General features: G+C 36.0%; 1 protein-coding gene across 1 annotated transcript in view; it reads right to left on the bottom strand.

Annotated features, from left to right (window-relative positions):
• Positions 1 to 3,543: 3,543 nt before the first annotated feature.
• SH3YL1 (SH3 and SYLF domain containing 1) overlaps positions 3,544 to 21,589 on the bottom strand; it is a 35,060-nt gene continuing 17,014 nt past the window's right edge. Inside the window, exons 5-10 of the mRNA XM_039322592.1 lie at positions 20,249 to 20,361; positions 17,994 to 18,122; positions 17,046 to 17,211; positions 15,782 to 15,833; positions 13,068 to 13,124; positions 3,544 to 4,481 (exon numbers count right to left, since the gene is read on the bottom strand). Of these exons, the coding sequence (XP_039178526.1) occupies positions 4,288 to 4,481; positions 13,068 to 13,124; positions 15,782 to 15,833; positions 17,046 to 17,211; positions 17,994 to 18,122; positions 20,249 to 20,361 (711 nt within the window). The 3' untranslated portion in view covers positions 3,544 to 4,287. The remainder of the gene's footprint in view (positions 4,482 to 13,067; positions 13,125 to 15,781; positions 15,834 to 17,045; positions 17,212 to 17,993; positions 18,123 to 20,248; positions 20,362 to 21,589) is intronic.

Genomic DNA, 21,589 nt, shown 5'->3' with positions numbered 1-21,589 from the left:
ATGGAATTAACAGGTAATGTAACTTAAAAAAATGTTTAATTTCATTTAAGCCATTTTATTATTATAAATCGCCCAGAGTAGCCCCCTAGTGAGATGGGCGACAAATAAATTTAACAAACAAAAAACAATCAAATAAATAAATAACAATAATAAAGTAGCAACCAAATTTTGAAAAGGTTAAAAACTCCCAATCATTTAAGGTAAACACCAAATTTTACAGCTGGGGCAGTTTGCAGTGTCTAACCCTCTCTAGGGTGAAACATCTTCAAAGAAAAACAAGAAAGTCCAGTTGCCTCCTGAAAAAGCATCTTTGGATTCTCTAGGGCTTCTTACTTCTTTCGGACCAGTAATCAACAAGGTTTTTCTTTTTGGCAGTTTCAGTGAAGAAAACAAATAATTTGAAAAATAAACTCCAAACTGTGTTTAATGTTATTTTGAAGAGATCTTCTCCTAAACAGAAAAAAGCTTTGAAAACTTTAAGTTTGCTCACTGATTTCATCCAGCACATGTGGATGAATAGTTTTTAGCCTCTGAACAGAAAGTGAGATGTAAATCTAACAAATAAAATATTGATAAATCAATCAAAAGCTATGGTTCTTAAAGACTATTAAGTTTTTATGACCTTCAGATCTGAATAAGTAATTAATTAACATGTTTTCTTTTATGTTTACTGGCATCCTGTATAATATTTTAAAATGATTGGCTGTCATCCTTACCATGTTAGATGTGTAAAGTAGGTTAGTCATGATATAGGCTTGCCCCATTATTTCCATGCTTTGCTTTAATATTCATATTTTGATCAATACCTTTTAAACATCTGAACGTATTCTTGAATTATATACCCCAAACATGGAACTGTATCAGATATCAATGTTTTATCAAGCATGGTGGCAGCAAGAATTGCTCAACGTTGGAAAGTCTGCACCAAATTTGCAGTCCTGAATCATCAATATGTATTTGCTTTCTGTTATGAACTGGTTCTCTAGCACTGCAGTGGAAAAACTGATCAATACTATTCTGTGTGGTCAAGGTTGAATAAAGTCTTTAGAAACTGTGCTGAATGATTTTCTCTATATATGTGATACAGACACATGTGCGTGCACACATACACTTTTCTCTCTTTTCTGTATATTAAAGCAATAAAAATAGAAAAGAATTCTAAGATAAACAGTGCAGCATATTAAGATATTTATTTTAGTCCATATAAGTAAAAAGGTACTATAATTATTTTGTCCGACATTTCTTTTTTAATCAGAATTTGGTTCTCAGCCTTTTCAGAAAGGACTGAAAGATGATATTAAATCCAGGCTGAGCTACAAATAATGTTGTTAAAATGGTGTCCTACCAATAGCTGAAAAAAAAAAGGATACCAGCTAAATACAAAACAAATGTTACTTCATGAAAACAATGTGCTGGGAATTAAAAAGCCAGATTGGTGAACCAAAGTACAGTCCTTTGGCAAAGATGAAATATTCAGAACAGGAGAAGCTTAAAAAAATAGTTTAATTAATGGTCAGCTACACAATATACCTGATGCATCATGTTACTGCCATAATGAATGGAAATGCCATTCATTACTTTTGAGATGTGCGAGGGTTTTGTTGTTGTTAATTAATCCAAAGCCAAGGACATCAGTAGATTCACTACATTCTGTTTACAACTCCACGCAACATGTCTACTTGTGCTACGTGGACATTTGCTGGTCCAACAGTTGATGTTAATTAAAAGTCCATATACAAAGTGAGTGACCCAGAATACTTAGGTGACCCACAACCCATTTGTTGAGTTTTTTTTCATACATATTTGTCAGAATATGATAGATGACAAGCAACCAATTAAAGCCAGAATGATGGCTTTAGCTTATAACTCAAGGTGGGGAGTTAGTTTTAAAAATCTTGAAGGAAAGAAACAGATTAGGTGCTTTAATACACAAAGAATCTGCCAAAGGGAATAAGAAGCAACACGAAACAAGACACCATTTCAAAATGAACTGCATTTAGTTCTCTAAATAAATTGATCCTGAAGAATGTGCACAGGGGATTGACATGGAAATCAGTCAATTAAGCAGCATCAGCTTTCAGTATTTTGGATGAAGCATTTCTTGATCCCAATCAGACATTGTCAACTCCAGTTTGTAGCCGTTAAAAGAATATTGCAAGGATAACAGGCAATAGAAAAATTACACTTTTACCTCCCTCTCGTTTTGAGCCTGAAGAAATATTATGTACAAATGAGCACGCACAGATACACAGTTGCATAAACACAAACTTAACCTCTACACTCATATACTGCAGTTTACCCTACATGTTGCTTAAATTCACTCAGTTTTTGCAATTTTGAACTCCTCTGCTAGAAGGACACGACAAAGCTATGAGACTTACATTCTCTGCGTCCACTCCCCAGTGCACAGAACTATAAAGAATAAATGAGTTGGGCTCTTCAGGGCTCTGTTTTTTCTTCAATCTGGCTTGTATTGATATGGAATAGTGATTAAAGGACATTGGTGTGAACTGTTGTTAGTATCCTGATACAAAGAAAGAGAGGAATCTGGTGATTCTGGTGGACTGGTAAAACAGGGCAATAAAAGTTGAAACTGAAGCCTGACAAATTAGAGACACCTCTGATATCAGGAAGATTGGCTCCATTGAGTGGAACTGTCATTCTTCTAAAATAATGGTTATTTATTCTATACTTACAGAGTTAATGCTACTAGTGAAGGTACAAAGAATGCTTTTTCAAAGGAAGTGCTCTTTTTTCAATCTCTAATCATCCTTATGTAGGCAGCCCACAGTGACACTGGTAGGCTCAAGTTTGGACTCTTGCAACAAGGTTTATACGGTTTTACCTTTAAAGTTGTCTTGCTGGTTGCAGTTTATGCATTAAAGGAGACACAATCCTGACTGCATGCAGTCAAAGAGTTGCACTGGGTGCCAGAATATTACTCAGTGCTTGAACTGAAAAAGTTTGCGCATCTTAGGACCTGGATGCTGATGGATCACCTTGTCTCTTATATATTAACCATGTATTTCTTCATCTCTAGAGAAGATAGCATCTTGATGGAGACACGTCTGACAAGTAGCAAGTGGATAGAAAGCATTCACAATGCATTGATCATTGACTGTTGAAATTCCTTCCTCCAGTTCCCTTGGTGCTAGATCTTACAAGCTATACAGAAGACCTTCTTATTCACGCTTGATATCAGCTGAATCTATGCTATTGTGTCCTTTGTTCCTCTTGTCTGCTATGATTTTGCTGCTATCTTGTCTCCTGTTTTATGGCTTTAAATTAGAGTACATAATTTTGTATGCTCTTAGTCAGTTTTACATTCTTGCTTTGTATGTTAATTAAAAACAGACAACACATTTTACATGAAACAAATAATGAAGCTTGGCCTACACATCGTGAGGAACAACTAAAGGATGCGTCTTGGAGCTTAGCAGAGTTCTTATGGGAAATGCTCAGAGAAAGGCACGTGGATCGAGATCAGTGCAAATATTTGAGACTTGTCACTATATATAACAATATAAGATGATATGATTCTTCTTTTACTAATCATGATTTTATTAACTTAAATACAAGAAATACAATCATCAATTTAAACCAAATCAAAAGGAATAACATTTACATGCTTAAACACAGTACATAATATGAAAACATTCTTTTGTTCAGAAGAAATACAGAAGACCCTTGGCAAAAATAATTTAAGGTTTTATTTTGAATTAGTAATGAAACCATATTAAGCACACAATATAACAAATGCAGCACCTGCCATGCAGTTCATTCCAATTATTTCTATGCTTTGTTCAAGTCTATTATAGAAAGATATTAAAATTTATGAAAATATTATTTTTGAATTTATTTTATAAAAATGCTCGAAAAATATGGTGGAGTGATCCCATAAAACAAATCTGATCCACATAAATAGAAGAGCCCTTGTGGATCTTAGTAACAGCCTTATTTCCTCTGCCAACAATAGCATGAAACAGATCAAGGGAATTCAAGGAATCCAACAGTGTTTCCATATCCCTGTCCAACCCATCCCTAGCTTTGGAATGGAAAACTGAATACAGGAGACATAAAGTATGCAACTTTTCTCTTCTCTGCAATCTCCTTTCCAGAAGATATAGGGCTGCAGTGGAAGTTAACACCATGAAAAGAGTGCTTTAATGGATCTTTCCTACAGTAGCCCACATTCAACTGAATCAAAAAAGTATAAAATGATCAGTCTTATGTTTACTTAAGAAGAGCTTACTAATCAAAAGTATAAGGCCATCGTTAAGCAAATATTTAGTTCAGTGTTACATAATTAGCAGGAAAAATGCCAGTCCTGCCGTGCAAACTTCCTTCCCACCAATCAAATTGGGAATCTGTTTTTGTTGTGACCTTGATTTTGTCTCCGGTGTTAAAAGTCAAATCTCCTGGCTGCTGTCCTTGAAAGGGATATATCGCTGTCACAATTGTAGGATTGAACTTGGAGTTTTCTGGAAAAAAAAAGAACGAAAGTTAGCTTTGTACAAATTTAGCTCTGGCATATTTTACCGGGAATAGCTAACTTCACAGTCCAGAAACCTAAGATGCCTATGTAAACATCTGAGGAGCTGCCTAGAATGGCAAGAAATGGACAAATTCTTAATCAAGATATCACATTCGTCTTCTTTAACTTTATTTTCTTAAAAAGAGCAAATGCTTTTGAAATGGTGCAAAACAGCTAAATTGGCTAAGTTAATCTTTTATTTTTTTATTTTTCATTCTAAGATAGAATTGACAAATTGTTACTTGTTTAAGTTAAATTAACTTTAAGAAAGTGTTGGACATGAAATATGGGATGATTTTATAAAAACATTCTTGGTGGAAGGCAAAGGGAATAAACCTGCTCAAGAATACATGCTGTTTTGGAGGGGATAAAGGTACAATTGAAATATATTGCATATTGTTAGTTGTTATATGAGAAGAAATATAGGTAATAAAATGGTCTCCAGGGGTGTGGGTGCACTGTAGTATTTGTATATTTATACTGTTTTTATTTAGATTTATATGTGTTATGTTTATATTATTTGTATTTGAATAAAATAAAATTTAAAAAAAAGTGTTTGACTGGATTGCAATGGCCCTAATTCTTGAGAAAAAGATGTTCTCAGCACAACTAAACACATATTTTGAAAATATATTGAGTTAGTTACTTGCTTCTATGTAAGGAAGCAAGATTATGCAGTACAAGTTTGCTTAATCATTATGTGCATGAAGTTCTTTCAGCTGTAATTTGTAAGTGTAAAGCTTTCACAAGATGGTGCTACAGCGTTACCTTCAAAAAAAAAATCTAAATGACTGAGTCATGTTGATCCATTAATTTGGAACTTCTAAAGCAAATACACTGATTTTTATGAGTTGTTAACATTATTGCTACATTATACATTTTAGAATAGGAAAAATAGCTCAGAAACAGGTATATGTCAGCTGAAAGAAGGCCCCGCTGATCAATTTCTTGAGGTAAAGCTAAACTTGAAATTTGCTAAAGATCATTTTATTTGTACAGCTTTGATTACTGAACCTGCTTCAGATATGTTATTGTTCTCGCCTCAGTGATTCCAGAGGAAACAAGATCACAATTAACCTATCCCAGAGAGACCCAATATCACTCTGCTATATCAAATACTTCCAGCTTATTACATTTTTTGAACTGCATAACACCCCTTACTGGCTCAGATTCATACATGAGACATGCCTATATTTTACTATCTACATATTTTGCAAAATAATCAGAAAACATCTGTTATTTATCAGTGATCATGATAGCAAATGTTGGTGTGTTGTCAGATTTTGGGAACAATATTTGCTCTCCTTTTTTTTGTAGTATTTTTCAACCTTGGCAACTTTAAGATGTAGGGCAGGCATATCAAACTTGCGAGGTCATGTGACGTCGCACAACTATCGGGCCAGTTTTGCCATTGCCGGCAAGGGGGTGGGCGCGGCTTCCACATGATGCTTTTGGCCCGTGGACTGGCAGTTTGATATCCCTGATGTAGGGACTTCAAGTCCTAGAATCCCCCAGTCAGCATAGTTGGCTGGGGAATTCTGGGAGTTGCACTCCATACATTTTAAAGTTGCCAAGGTTGAGAAACACTATATTAAAACTTTACCCAGCCCTGGTCCAATATCTCCTGGGTAGTGCCACAGAACTTTTAGTCCAGCATGTCATCCTGCACATTCTCTCATACAGTTTTTAAGCCCTCTTCTACTAAGAGGTGACCTATAATAAACCAAGTATATTGACAAAGTCTAAGGCCACACTTCTCTATATTCTCATGAAGCAGACGTTGGGGAAGTTTTAAATGGCTACCCAGAATGACTGACATATCTATGACTATTAATTTGATTTAAATACAAAAATGCCATGTTTCTTTTTTGCAGTTGGTACTGAAAAATACTTGCAGCTACTGCAATAATATATCTGCCATAATCTTCAATCATACTTTTGTCAGAGTTTAATCTTAGTAGAATGCTTGGATCATCTCCCAGGGGACAATTATGTTGCAAAAGGAAACTATAGACTGAATGTTTCCCAGACTTCCAAATTCACTCCTGAAAAGTTAATATCTACCTGCTAAAATTGGCATAAAAGTAATTTTGTGGCATTGAAAGAGTAATTAATTATGAAATACTTTCACAACAAAAACAAAAACCATTTAGTTCTTGCAGCAGCTAGTATTTTTTTTTAAAAAAAATCCAAACTATCATCTAATATTCTAAATGCTAATTTTACAATTGGGCAAAGGAAAAAATTCACAATGAGCACATGCATATGTATCTACAGCAATTTGGAGACATTACTTTGATCCTTTATTTTCCTACTGCTCTGTCATAGAGAGACCCACTAGAACACGGGTATCAAACTTGACTGCATCACATGACATATCATGATGTATCACGATGTTTTTTGCCTTTGTGGAGCTGGGATGGGCGTGGCCAGCACGTAACGCATCCAGCCTGCTGGCCACCAGTTTGACACCCCTGCACTAGAACAAGCAACATCCACTTATCTAGTTTTGATTATTAAAACATACATTAATAATTGCGGCACTGCATTGTTTCCACAGTGTCTAAGCCTGCACAGGTAACATCATTAAATACAACAGAGAGTCTATGCTACATTTTGTAAAATATGTAAGATGCTTATATTCAGACAAGATACCTGAAATGATATAAGATAAAATAGAGACAATGGTAGTAAATCTGCACTTGTTTACAAATGAATGAGACATATTCATATTCAAACAGTGAAATTTTAAGAGGAGATATACAGGTCATGTATTTAATTCCCTTCCAAATTATCTTGCAAAACCCTTTATTTCAAATATTTCCACTCTAAGGTCCCAAATATTGCCCTTGGTGACTTCATATAAGGCTGGGAAAGATTCCCATCTGGAGTTCTGGAAAAACATTGTTGATCAATAGAGACAAGGTTGAACTAACTAGTTTTAATCTGGTATAATAGAGCAACTTATGTTTCACTTCTGATATTAGAGCTGAAATAGAAATAAACAAGGCAGATACATAAACAACAGATGAGGCTGCCTCCAACAACTACAAGCTGTATGAAGTTTCATAACATTTAAACTAGTTTTCCAAACTAATGGCCTTAGATATGTTAAATTACTATGACCACCATCTCCAACCAAGTAGGAAGAAGGTTATCTTAAAGGCTTGCATATCAGGCTTTGGATACTTCTACAAAAAAATTTCAATGGATCCATATTGGCCTTGGAACTGATATTTACACATACATGAATATCTTTGTACTGTAACCTTTATTACTTGCCTCAAAATTCAAGCTACTGCACTGCTGGAAGGAGAAGATTAAAGTTTTAAAGGTTTAAAGTTTTAGTGATATTTTCAATGTTTGGTTGAAATACCATTGCATACCATAAGGATTTATTTCTTTGGCAAAAACAGCAGAAGTACCAAGTTAAGCATGTTAGAAAAATACATGTTTCTAGTACCTGCCTATTATTCAGTAAGTTTAACACAGTGGCATTATCCCAAAATACACATAAAACAATTTTCTAGTCTAGCATGCACTGACCTCAGTTGCCATGTGCCTTTGCAATCTGCTGGCTCAGCAGGAGAATGGATTTTTCAAGGTTTTTTTATCCTTGCTACACTGTTTTGGGGTTTTTGGTTTTTTTTGCTCATTTCAAGAAAGTGCATGCCAAAAAAGAGGCTTCATTCAAAATGATTGCAGAATTGATCATAGCAATGTTTATTGTAGAAGAGCAGTTACAAAATAATCTTAGCAAAATTCCTGTGATTTCCTGCTTCAGGAACAGCATTAAGAGAATTTAGATTAGTTAAAACAGCAAGAGAGACACTATTAAATGCATGATTATTTTACTTGAAAATCAGCTATAAGTTCACCAGAGGATCACAAAATAGATTATGCTGTCAGAAATCTCCTTAAAGGGGAAAGGATTCATTGTTGCACATCATCAGGTTTTATAAATTTATATAGATTATACTTTTGCTTATGGATCTTCAGATATACATATCTATTGGTTACCTTGATCTGGCTTGCTATCCTTATAGTTTATAACCAACTATAGGTTATTCCCTTAAAACTATTACAAATATATTGGAACAGAGTTTATGAGCATCAGTTCTGATTATCCCGAAACAGTTTAACAGAAATATTTTACCTGCTTCAAAGAGACATACACATTCTGTTTTTATGAGAGGCAAACATTATTATTTAACTACCTTGTTCAATGATGAAAGCTGTTAAGTCTCAGATGCGGCTAAATATAGGTATAAAGGCAGAGTCTTAGCTCCTTTGGTGCTGCTAGATGTGTTAGAACTGCAGTTCTACAGTACTACCAATAGTAATATCTTATTTTCTACAAAAATCTCTCTGATTGTTTTTCCCCCCATAGATTTGACATTCAAACAACATGATATGCAAGATAATGTACAACTGTAGTGTACGAGCCACCTTCATATAAGTCTATTTTATACAAACTGTGTCTATACTTAGACACCACAATGCATACTTTATTATTTGTTATTTGGTCTGAAAAAGGCCAAAAGATTACTGGGCAAAATATTACTAATTTCTATGAATTAATATCAGGAGTATTATGCACAACAGTCTGTAAGTACATTACTGTATGATATACTGTATATTATACCATAAAAATCAACACTAGGAACAACACACTCCAGAAATTATGTGGAACTAAATGGGAAACTTCAGCTGCTACCCTCAGATCATCAGCCCTAGGGCTGGTCTTCTCCACAGCAGAATACTGTGCCCCTGTATGGCTTAAAAGCTGCCATACTAGTAAGTTAGAAGCCAGACTCAACAACAACATGAGGATTATAAGCGGATGTATTAAAACCATTCCAACTTGCTGGCTTCCTGTTGTTCTGAGCCATATAGCACCTCCAGCTTTATGAAGGCAAGATGCACTAATGAAAGAATACAGAAAAAAATATGAACAATTCACTCCTACCGATGCATTCTGACCTTCCTCATTTATCAGCAGGAAGACTCAGATCCAGGAAGCCCCTGGATTTGCACAACATCTGCCCAACAACTTTAACATCAATTCCCGATGGAATTGAATGCCAGTTATAGGAAGATATATAAATGGACCCATTAAAAAAGGTGCCAGGCTTTGAACTATTATGTCAGCAATGGACAATCCTGAATGGGATTCGCACCTCACATGGCTTCTGTCAGGACTCTCTGTATAAATGGGGCATAGTATCCTTCCCTCAGTGCAACTGCGGGGTCCCATGTCAAACTGCTGATCACATAATGCCTGGGTATAAGCTGAGAGCATATAGTGGTCCAGTATCTGATTTTAATAATTTAAACAGTGCTACACTTCGGTGGTTACATAACCTTTATTGATATATGAAAATAGATCTTTTTGATCTAGATATTTTATTGGGTTCTATTAATCTAGTTGAAATGTTAATTTATATTGCTACTCCGTTTATGATATACCTTACACTAAATAAATAAATAAATGTAACATATAAACATTTGGTATGATTACCACTACTGTACAGAATATGCTGATCTCTGATTCCAGGTGAGATAAACAAAGAGCTCAGCACCTCGGTATACATATATTAAGGTGCTTAGATATACATATTGCTTCTGGAAAAGCAACTCAACAACTAAGGAGCCCTAGTTACTATGAGTGTTGTCTTTGGATAATAAACCTGTTTTATGGAAAATTACATCTCTTCGTATGTGCCAGGTTTTAAACAAACAGGTCCTAGCTGTTAATCATACTCTGACTCTAACAAATAGCCAAACTAGAGTTATTTAAATTTTAGCATAAACATGCAAGGTCTCTACAAGTTCTTCACAGGAATAAAATGCTCACAAGGACAGTGAAGTTAAAGAACAGAAGTAAATTTATGTGTTTCTACTGAAAATAAACTAGTTCAGAAGTCAGTCCTTTGCTTTCTCTATCTAAAGGAATTAAACCCACCATTAATTGACCGAATAGTATCTAATAGGAAACATTTATATCGAAGCCCTTGGCTGCAAATATCTCATTTTATTGTGCCTTTCTTTATTGCATTTCAAAGATATTGTGGGTTTTTTTTTTACAAGCTGCTCCTCCAGCAAAAAGATTACAACTTGCCAAAGGCTCAGATTTAGTATTTTTTAACAATAAAGTATCTTTAAGGTATATATATTGTAGTTTTTTTTAGACATAATACTATTGCACACTTAACAGACTACAGTAAACATAAATTTTATATGCAATGTGAGACCAAAAAAATTCTTATGAGTTGCTATTTGCTTTATTGTGATGGTCTGGAACTGAACCCCAATATCTCCAGAGTATGCCTTAGACCAGGGGTCCCCAACCCCTGGTCCGTGGACTAGTACTGGGCTGCAGCATGCCAGCAACCAGTCCACACAAACAAGCAAAGCCCCATCTGCAGGATGCAGGCAGCACACAAAAACACGCACTTTCCAGTCTGCGGAAAAACCTCTCTCTACAGAACTGATCCCTGGCACCTGAAAGATTGCGGACCTCTGCCTTAGACAAAATGTAGAACTCTTCCAAGCTCTGAACAGGAAAGTTTCATCCAGAAGGAGCTAAAGAATTCTTTTGCAGCACTTAAAAGGCTGACAATTTTTACTATTCTGTTTAGCATTTATGTCAGCTGTTGCTGTCCTGGCAGCAACAGAGTGGGAGAACCCAAGCATAAAGTCACTTGGTTGAGCTGGGCAGCTATATAAATTAAACACTGACAGAACACATCCATGAACACCAACAGGCAGTCAAAAGGCATGGAAATTCTTTAACTTCACAACATACAGACATATGCAATCATAGTTTCAATTGGAAAAACGTGACAATCCTAGACCAGGCCAAATGCAAAAATAACAGGGAATTTCTAGAAGCCTGGCATTCTGACAAATCAGCCATCAAGAGACACATAGACATTAACAACATCTATAGACTATGCACAAGAGACAAATCAACTAGCCCCAAAGAGAAAAAGACTCCAGCACCTCCCCACCAGTAATCAGCACTCAGGTCAGCATAGATTAACTCCAAGGTCACTTTCAGACCAACAATCAAGTAAGCAATACCCCAATCAAGAAACTGCCACAGAGCCATTAGCAAACAGCCCAACCAAAGAATCCTTAAGACACCCACCCACCCACAGGCAGGCAAGACACCAGAATATCAACTGGTAGCAAACAACACTCTTTACTAGCACTGATGATGTTACCTAGTCAGGTTAATGCAAGAAAACAAACAAGCTCAGAGAGCACCAAGGACCCCTCATGTCAACCCTGAGCTACAAATATTCTCCTTCATTGGTAACTTTGTTACTTTAAGCTTCTTTTAGCCATGCACCACATCCTGAGGATCAAATCCTTCTGGAGCAGAGGAGAAAATAATAGGAGTAATGAAAAGAAATGCTAGGGAGCAGAGGTGTTGGATATGGTCCTTCAAACTAAACGCCATTTGCATGCTCCAGGATGTGGAGGACTTTGGCCAAAAGAGTTTACCAAGCAAGATTTCTAGAATCACAATAAATAAAAATATGTAAAATAAGAATTTGTTCCTTCCTAATTAATTTTTGGGTGGAGGAGAGGAAGAATGGAGGAATGCTAGGCAAAAAGTAGAAGGGGAATATAAACTCCGTAGATTTTGCTCTATTTGTTTATGCTGGTCTATGACCATAATAAAGATTTGATTTGCTCTCCACTTTCTGAAAACAGCCCTGAGCATAGTAGAAAACATACCATAATGTTTTACTTACACAGAAACATTCATTTTTGGATTTTTCCAACTTATTTTCCATTGAGCCAATAACACACACACACACGCGCGCACACACACACACACACACAACATTTGTATGTCATGCCTATACAGAATGTAATGAGCAATAGTCCATATTGAAGTTGAAAGTGGAATATGCTTGCAACTGTTTACACAACTTTCTTTTTCAACAACATTAGACAGCCTTGCTAGTCCGAGGTCCAATATTGTGGCTGTTTTGGTCATGTGAGCATAAGAACACTAAATTAGAAGTTTGAAGAACTCTGAATTATTGGTATCTGATTTTCTTTCAAAGTAACATCAAAAACTAGCACTCTATAGATAGCAGTTCTATTTGTTCTACTTGTTCTATTTTGGTAGGCCAAAACTGTTGAAATTCTAAATAACTGTAACCAATATATGTGTCTGTGCAGGTTGCCCCTTTTTAACAGTTTAATTTTCCCCTCAAATATTGTAGTCCAATCTCATTAAATTATATTTAAACTGTAGGTTGGAATAAATTTCTAAATGGGCATCTGTAGGTGGAACAAGCAAGAACTAATGACAAAACAGGCATCACAAAATTGCAAGAGAAACTGCATCTTTTTTGTATGAGTGTTGTAAGATTCTGTGGACCTGTCTGAGTTCATATGTGGAGAAGGAGACCCATATCACTGAAGCCTTCATTTACTTCTATTTAAACAATTTCCTGAGTTCCATAACTCTGGGCTGACTATTATGACTGATAATATTATAAATACTCACCTGTTGCAGTGTAGTTCTTGGGAAGCTCAGGATAAAGTCTGTTTGATGTCCTTGGAGCTATAGAACAATTCAGAACATACTATGTTAGTTAATACATTCTTTATGATAGTTACTCCCTTTCTTATAACAAAACTAAAACTACTGGCCCAAGCTAGTCAGGAAGTAGAGTATTAAGAAAACAAAGAGAGGACACTAAATACTAGCTTACCATGAGAAAGAATTCATAAAGCATCAGAAGAGAAAGCCCAGTCTTAATATGTGGTGGTGATTATTTGATACAGCACATTGTGTCCTCACAAAGCAGGAGTTTAAAAAAATTATGGGAGGAAATTGACATTTTCTTTGAAAATATGTAATATAAATAATGGAAAAATTGATGAGGGTGAAGTTGGAACATTGAATGTACCAAGAAAATCATGTCCGCCGGGTCCTCAACTAGAATAGTGTAAAAGACATAAAAAAATTTTCAGAACTGATTCAATGTATTATAGTGTTACAATTTCAGTTTGTGATTTATATTGTGTTTATCATGATCCTGATTGCGTACTCTTAATAGTAATTCCTAATTTTGTAAGTCATGTATTTTATAATTCATAGGTAATGAATGATATACTAGAAAACTGTAATCTTCATGAAACTATAAATCCCTTATTTATTTGCATTTTACTATTTACATTTTATCATTCTTTTTACATGTTTTGTCTCTGCTTCTACTGTTCCTTTAAAAATTTTAATTACAAAGTAGAAAACAGAGAGAATAAGGAAGTATTAGTATGTATGTTAAAACATCCTTAACTCTGGATGGAAAGACATTACTGAAAGAGACTTAGATTAAAATTTAAAAATCGCAAGGAATGTTCCACTGACTGATTCAAAAGGCCTCTGTTATTCTATTGCATGGATGTGGAAGATCAGTCATTACCTAAAAGATGTTTTAAACTGTTTTAAACAATCCTTGTGTTAAAGTGGTGGATTTAATTTATCTTTGTTTGACCACAAGACAAGGAAGAACACTGTCGAACAATATTGTCAACTTTTTGGAGTTGCTTCATTTATAACATAATTTTCAGGCTTGCTGCCCTGATTTTTTTCCTTGTTTAAAATACACATAACACCATTAAGAAATTTTAATTTGTTTTTAATGATGTTACGTGTATTTGCATTTTCTTTTAGTGTTATAAATGTATCTTGATTACCACTGTTTGCCTAGCAGCCCTCTGAGTTAGGACAGTCAGATATCACAAGGTCTACTGGAATTCAACTCAATAACTGAATGCAATACAATGTCACTTTGAACCAAGGCAAAAGAAGTGAAAACATTACAGTGTTCTTAAAGAATGGCAGATCAACCATGATATTTTGTCATGACAACATATGACATGATGTGTTGCTGTAAAATTGCACTTTATGACCATATTGCTTGGCAAATGAAATTGCAGTCTTAATTACCATCATAATCTGAAGACTATTTTTGCACCAAATTGGCTCTAGATGTCATTTACTGTCTCTTTTATTTGCTAAAGGTTCTTGCATTCCTTGGGCAACATTATCTTTGCTATATGGTCTAAAAGTAGCCTTAGTCACAATATATATCACTGTTTCAGACATTTAATATGCATCTATGCAGGTGAGACAGGACTCTTCGTCACATACAGAGTCAGATAACTCCAATCCATCTCTTTATGTCCAAAAGGTTTGATCATTTTAAAAACAACAGAAGTCAGAAAGAAGACTGAAAAAAGCAGAGCATTATAATTTTATTTATTTATTTATTTATGAGACTTATATACTGCTTTAAGTGCAAGCACTCTCTAAGCGGTGTACACCAGTAAGCAATGTATATATATATATATATATATATATATATATATATATATAATATATATATATATATATATATATATATATTACATTGCCCCCAACAATCTGGGTCCTCATTTTACCTACCCCAGAAGGATGGAAGGCTGAGTCAACCTTGAGCCGGTGAGATCTGAACCGCTGACCTGCTGAACACAGTCAACTAAAGTGGCCTGCAGTACTGCACTCTAACTGCTGCGCCACCTCGGCTCTTCCTATTTCCTATTTCCCCACAGCCTCTGATTAAATTTTTCTCAGAAAAAATGGAAGGCTGGCTAACTGAAACAGAGGAAATAAATTTCTCAGGACTCTTCTGTTTCTGAAGAAATTGTTAATATGTTTAGCAAGAATGTTGCACTAGATTTGATTTCTGTTTTCTATGTGGCCCCAAACCTCAAGTTTTTATTTCTCTACAAAAGCTGGGAACTATATATATCTTCAGCCATTATCTATCAATCAGTGTGGGTTCATTCTAAGGTTTTCTTTAGAATCTATTTGTGATTTGTAATTATACTAAGAACAGTTTTTCTCCAGAGACCTGCAGATCATTTTTTATTAGGAGCAGACCGGTGCTATTTAAAAGACTAGATTTCTTAATTAAGTTAACAGTTATGTGATTTGGATGGGTCTGTAGTAGAACTTCTCCATAAATGAATGTCTGCATTTTAATATTTAGAGTTAAAAGTTATTTTTAATGTTTTATAGTTTTCGTTGAAAAAAAAAAGTTTGATCTTATTCATCTCTGAGGTAATTGATCTTGCTGCCAAAAGGACAAAAAAGGGTCTGGACCTTGCAGAAAGTAGCATTATTGAAAAACAAGAAAGCATTTTTCATCAATATTTCAAATTATACATTACCTTCTGGTGGAATGTTCTGTGGTGTCCTACTTGGCTGTTGCTTCATATTATTCTGTCAGGAAAGGAAGCAGCCAAAACCTTTATTTTCCATACATAGCATAAACAATTTCCTGATACCTTATAAACATATTAGATTACAACTGTCATAATTTCCTAGCCAATATGACTGTTGGCTAAGTGTGGGAAAAAAGAAAGATATGGAATAACCTTTAGAATATGTCCACATTTTCTATGGATAATTATTTTAGTCTGTGATTAACTAATTCTGCATGAGTCTGATTTCTGACTGAAAAGGTATACTCTCACAGTTTATGGATACTGTACTGTTAAATTTGGCTCTTTCTCTGGAGGCCTGGATATTAGGAGCAGCTCTCCACCACTTAATGCTCACACATCAGCTACAACTCCTCAACTGAGATAGGTTACACTTCATTATCCATGCACTAGTACAGGCATGTCAAACTCGCAACGTCACGTGACGTCGTGCAACGTATCGGAGCTTTTTCCCCATTGCCAGCAATGGGGTGGGCGCGGTTTTCGGATGATGCATCCGGCCCGCGGGCCGGCAGTTTGACACCCCTGCACTAGTAACAAGCCTTTGAGTCCACTGTGACACATCATAACAAGGGGCTGCCCTGTTAATGCAAAACAGAGCAATCATAGCTACCAGCTAGAACTGAACAGAGAGCGCAGCATTGGAATATCTTTACGGTTTTCATGCACAATTGAAAACACTGGTCAAACAAGAGTACTTGCCTCCTATTTTCACATGTTTACTTTCTCTGGGGAATTAAGCAGAATAGACCAAGATGTCCCAAAGGTGCTTTTTTTCAAAAGGCAACTGGACTTCCCTTGTTTTTCCTTGAAGATGTTTCGCTTCTCACCCATGAAGTGAAATGTCTTCAAGGAAAAACAAAGAAAGTCCAGTTGCCTTTTGAAAAAAAGCACCTTTGGGACAACCATGACCTGGATGACTGAGAATCTTCATAGGCAATAGAAAAAGATTTGCTTCAGACTGTATCCCAAACAATTTAAAATCTCTGCTGGGGGAAGTGACAATTAAGGAAGTTTTTTTTTTGCTTTCTTTTACATTTGCAGGTATAAATCCGTAAAAGCACTTTCAAGGCTTTTTTAAAGGTACTACTGATAGGAGGTATATTTCCTTGCCCTCATTCAACTGAAACAATAAATAGTTAGAAATACAGAAAAACACTGCTATATCACAGGAAGGAACTAAGTAGGCACAAAGCAGGTGAACACAAACCTTTCTTGGTTCTTTGGCCACTGGTGCCCTACTATAGCTTCTCCCTTCCTCAACTTCATATTGCAGAGTAAAAGACTCAAGAATATCATAAAGATCTTGTGCCTGAAGAGGAGGAGAAATATCGCCAAACAGAATGGCACTGGCACGGATATCTCGGCCATAGAACCTAAAAACAAACAAAGATCCTATATATTAGTCCACAATGTTTATTTATTTTATTTTATTTAAGAAAATGTATGTGGCTGCCCAATTCACTCTCAGAGAGTCTGGACAGTTTACAAAGTTAGAGGGGGGTGGGTGGAACAATGCTTCATGTTCCTAGTAACCCGTTTCAGTTTAATGCTAACTAAATATGAAACTTGCATGTTGCAATAAGTGGGATCTGGGCTGTTGCACTGAGTGTTTGAGCAATGGCCTCTTTCAGGATGTTCCAATATCTGTGCATTCATGATCTACATTAGTTGGAGTTCCTCTCATAAATACACAAAGTCTTGGAAAAGTGTACATAAACAAAAACTTCAAACATTTATATGTGTGCCAGAGGCATACATAAAACAAGTTGCTCAGTAATTCCTTATTAGGCAACTAGGCTTTCTACAAACTATAATCCTTTAGTAATGTCTCCCAGCTAAAGCATTCCATACTGCATTTCGATTACAAACTGGTTTTCTGGGTAATAAACATCTCAAAACTGATCATCACTGTCATTTTATCAATATTCCTTGTCATAATGCAAAGCTGCTTTGAATCTATTCCAGCTCTAATCCAATTTAAAGATGCTGATGGCCGAACTTAACATTTCCTCCTGTTATTTTATATAAACCATATGCAGCATTTTCAAGAGATAATTTTTAAAAACAAAACACTTTTGTTTATATTATGGGGTTTTTTTGCACCAGAGGATGTAGATTTTGAACTAAGCACATTGGGCTATTCCTCTGAACGTACTTGCTGTTGGTTTCTTTTCGTTCAATTAAGCAAGTTCCTTCCAAAGAGACTCCTGCAAATAGTCCTCGAGATTTGCAATAGGTATACACAGCAGCAGAGCTCCGCAGTGCCACATCCCCTTCTAGATTTCTAAAAAAAGGTGGAAACATTATGATGAGGTCATATTCATATACATTTTTTACTTTGCCCAGTGCTAAAACTACCTTTCATTTTTCTCCACCTGAATCAGATTGCTGGAAAGTGACACCAATGGCAATAAACTACTGCCTCAGTAGACCTACTAGCACCTTGGTCAACCTTGGCTTCCTGATTAGCAAATGGTTGGGACACCAAAAGGAAATCTTAGCACTTCAGGCTAGATTAGGAAATTGAAAAAAACTTCTAAAAGAAGGCAACGCAAAACCACTCTCCTGTTGCTATTCTGAAATCTGCACGATCATGGCAATATATTTAGTTGGAACTGAACTCAAATTAAGGAAAGTTTATTTTTCTAGTAAACTGTTAACTGAATCTTATAATTAGATATAATGGAAGTAGCTAATTGAAAAACCCCTAGTTAAAAGCCATCATGGCACTAAAATGCTAAGTCAGTAATCCCCTGCTCTTCCAGCAATTGTTAAAAACTGAACTGTTTCAGAGAGGCTTGCCTTAAATTTACAGCTGCTTTCTTCTCATTTTCTGTGGGTTTTGATGTGATTATTGCTGCTATTGTTATTATTCAGATTAGATTTAAGCTAATGGTGGATATTTTAAAATCTCAGTGGGCAACTGAGAATCATTCTGATTGCAACAGGGCTGAAGTATGATTAATAAATAAAATGAACGTTCTCCTAATATCAACATATTTATTAAACTTTATTGAACGTTTATGCTTTTAATATTTTATAGTACACCATCCAGAGTGGTTCTTAAATATGATAAATACATAAACAAGGCTGGGGAACACACTGGTGCTGACAAAGGGCTTTCCCTCCAACTATGGAGGACTTGCGTCTTCCAGAAGGTCTGGGATGTCAGTTTCAAAGACTTGCCTGTAGGTTGTTCCCAAAAGTGCTTTCACAATTTGCCGTCATACACCATAGAAATGTTATCTACATATATCTGCAGAAAACCTGGGCAAGCCTACGAAACTTGTCAAGGAATTTTCCTCGTTGCTTCAAGAAAGGTGGCATGTGAGGCAAATATGCAAGTGTTTTGCAGAATTTTTACTACTGAAAGATTTGCCTTCAGTGAAATTCTATCTGTCATGTTATCACCACTCCAAAATAAACCTTTGCACACAAGCTACTTCCTTTTAGGTTGCTTCTTAAAATATTTTGCTGTTTTAAAACATATCACACTCCTCTATTAAAAGATATACTTCTAAAGATCGGGAAAAACCCAACAACCTTGAACTACTGAATCAGAATAGAGCTAGAAGGGACCTTGGAGGTCTTCTAGTCGAGCCCTCTGCTCAAGCAGGAGACCCTATATCATTTCAGACAAGTGACTGTTCAGGCTCTTCTTAAAAACTTCCAGTGATGAAGCACCCACAACGTCTGAAGACAAGCTGGTCCACTGGTTAATTGCCCTCACTGTTAGGAAATTTCTCCTTAATTTCAGATTGTTTTTCTCCTTGATTAGTTTCCATCCATTGTTTCTTGTCTTGCCTTCTGATGCTTTGGAAAATAAATTGACTCCCTTCTCCTTGTGGCAGCCTCTCAAATACTGCTATCACGTCCCCCCTAGTCCTTCTTTTCTCCATAGACTGGCCATTCCCAAATCCTGCAACCGTTCCTCATATGTTTTAGTCTCCAGGTCTTTAACCATCTTAGTTGCTCTTCTTTGCACTTTTCCCAAAGTCTCAACATCTTTTTTGTAACGTGGTGACCAAAACTGGATGTATTCCATATGTGGCCTCACTAAGGCTTTATAAAGTGGTGCTAATACTTCACGTGGTTTTGATTCTATGCCTCTGTTTATACAACCAAGGATTGTATTAGCTTTTTTGGCTGCCGCTGAAAAGGTTGCAACTGCCTTATTCCGTACCCTTTTGCACGCAAATGTTCTGATGTGGAGAAACATTAATTCAGGTGAACTCCCTCAGGCACTGGGAATTGGTACAAGAGCCAGGGAAGTGGTATTAATGTTTCGCCCGAATGACTCTCCAAGCATAAGATAAACAGTACATTTTTCAATTTTCAGGAAACAATTAAATAAGGAGCACAGAAAGAGTTTCAGGCACTCTGACTTTACAGGATATTAATGATACTTACCTCCCTAAAGGCCCAATTGCCACTGTGAAATTTCCTCCCAGAGTAAGATTTCCACCTTTTGCAAAAGCTTCAACTGCTCTTTCATGGTTCAATATTATTACAAGATCTGATATCTGATGGCAGCAGTTTGGGGATGGAATAGGAGAGAGAGAGAAAAGAACTGAATGTTAGTCTTTTTCCAGAACCAAGCTATGGGTTGTTCAAAAAAATCTTGGCTTAGTGCAAAGGTAAACAATAAAATGCCTGTGGTTGTTTGTCAAGATACATTATAGGCACATATAAGACTACTGTACCTACTTTTTAAAGTGTTCAGAATGTAAGAATTCATGAGATTTCAGCAATCTTGAATTAATTCTTTTGTGATTTTTGTAGTAAAATCTCATGCAACTTTGGCAATTGTGACTAATGTTCTCAATATCAATCACAATTGGGGCAATAGGTGAGGAACCTAGGCCAGACTGATCACCTCCAGCTTCGTATAATGTAGTAACAAAACCACTGTGTGTGAGAGACAGAAGGAGAGAGATTTCTTGAACTCTCTTGTCAGTGGTTTGATAATTCCCTAGAATTACTGAAGTAATTTAAGTGGCTATCATCTCATGGTAAATTAAAGGAAGACCAACCCTTTATTAGGAACTGAAATATAGACACTCATTCTGAACTTGTCTGAATGTTGTCTTTACTTGCCTTGACACAACTGGAATGGAATTAAGTGCATTTTGCAAGTACTGCCGGAGAAAAGCAGCATTTCTTTGAGTGAAAGGAAGCAATTAGGTTGACTTTGAAAATAGCAGAAAAAAAATTAGGATACAAAAATCTTGGAGGGGAAGAAAAAAGGAAGAATTATTAGGCTGAGAAGTATGCTTGCACAATCCTGCTGAAGCCCTCATTATTTATCAAACCAGAGAAATCATATACCCTATAATGATCCATGATAGATACAGGATTTGCTATGTGACTAGTTAGTTGCTGTAAAACTGTGCCACCAACCTATAAACTATATGAATGATTGAAAAGGCCACACACATCATTCCTAGTAGGATACAGCTGAAGGCTCATGTGTCAAGGGCTATTTCCCACCAAGTCAACCTGGCTAACGTGGCTCAATAATAGTAACTCTGAAAGGGATCTTGGAGTCCTAGTGGACAGACACTTAAATATGAGTCAGCAGTGTGCTGCAGCTGCCCCCAAAAAAGGCAGTGCAGTTCTAGAATGCATTAGCAGAGAGATAGAATCAAGATCACATGAAGTGTTAGTATCACTTTATAAATCACTTTATAATGCCTTGGTAAGACCACACTTGGAACATTGCATCCAGTTTTGGTTGCCATGACATAAAAA

The sequence above is a fragment of the Crotalus tigris genome, unplaced genomic scaffold (assembly GCF_016545835.1).
Source record: "Crotalus tigris isolate CLP2741 ecotype Arizona unplaced genomic scaffold, ASM1654583v1 scf7180000024117.2648584, whole genome shotgun sequence".
In the NCBI taxonomy this organism is placed as follows: domain Eukaryota; kingdom Metazoa; phylum Chordata; class Lepidosauria; order Squamata; family Viperidae; genus Crotalus; species Crotalus tigris.
The sequence above is the reverse complement of the archived record's forward strand: the minus strand, read 5'-3'. Positions and strand labels throughout refer to the sequence as shown.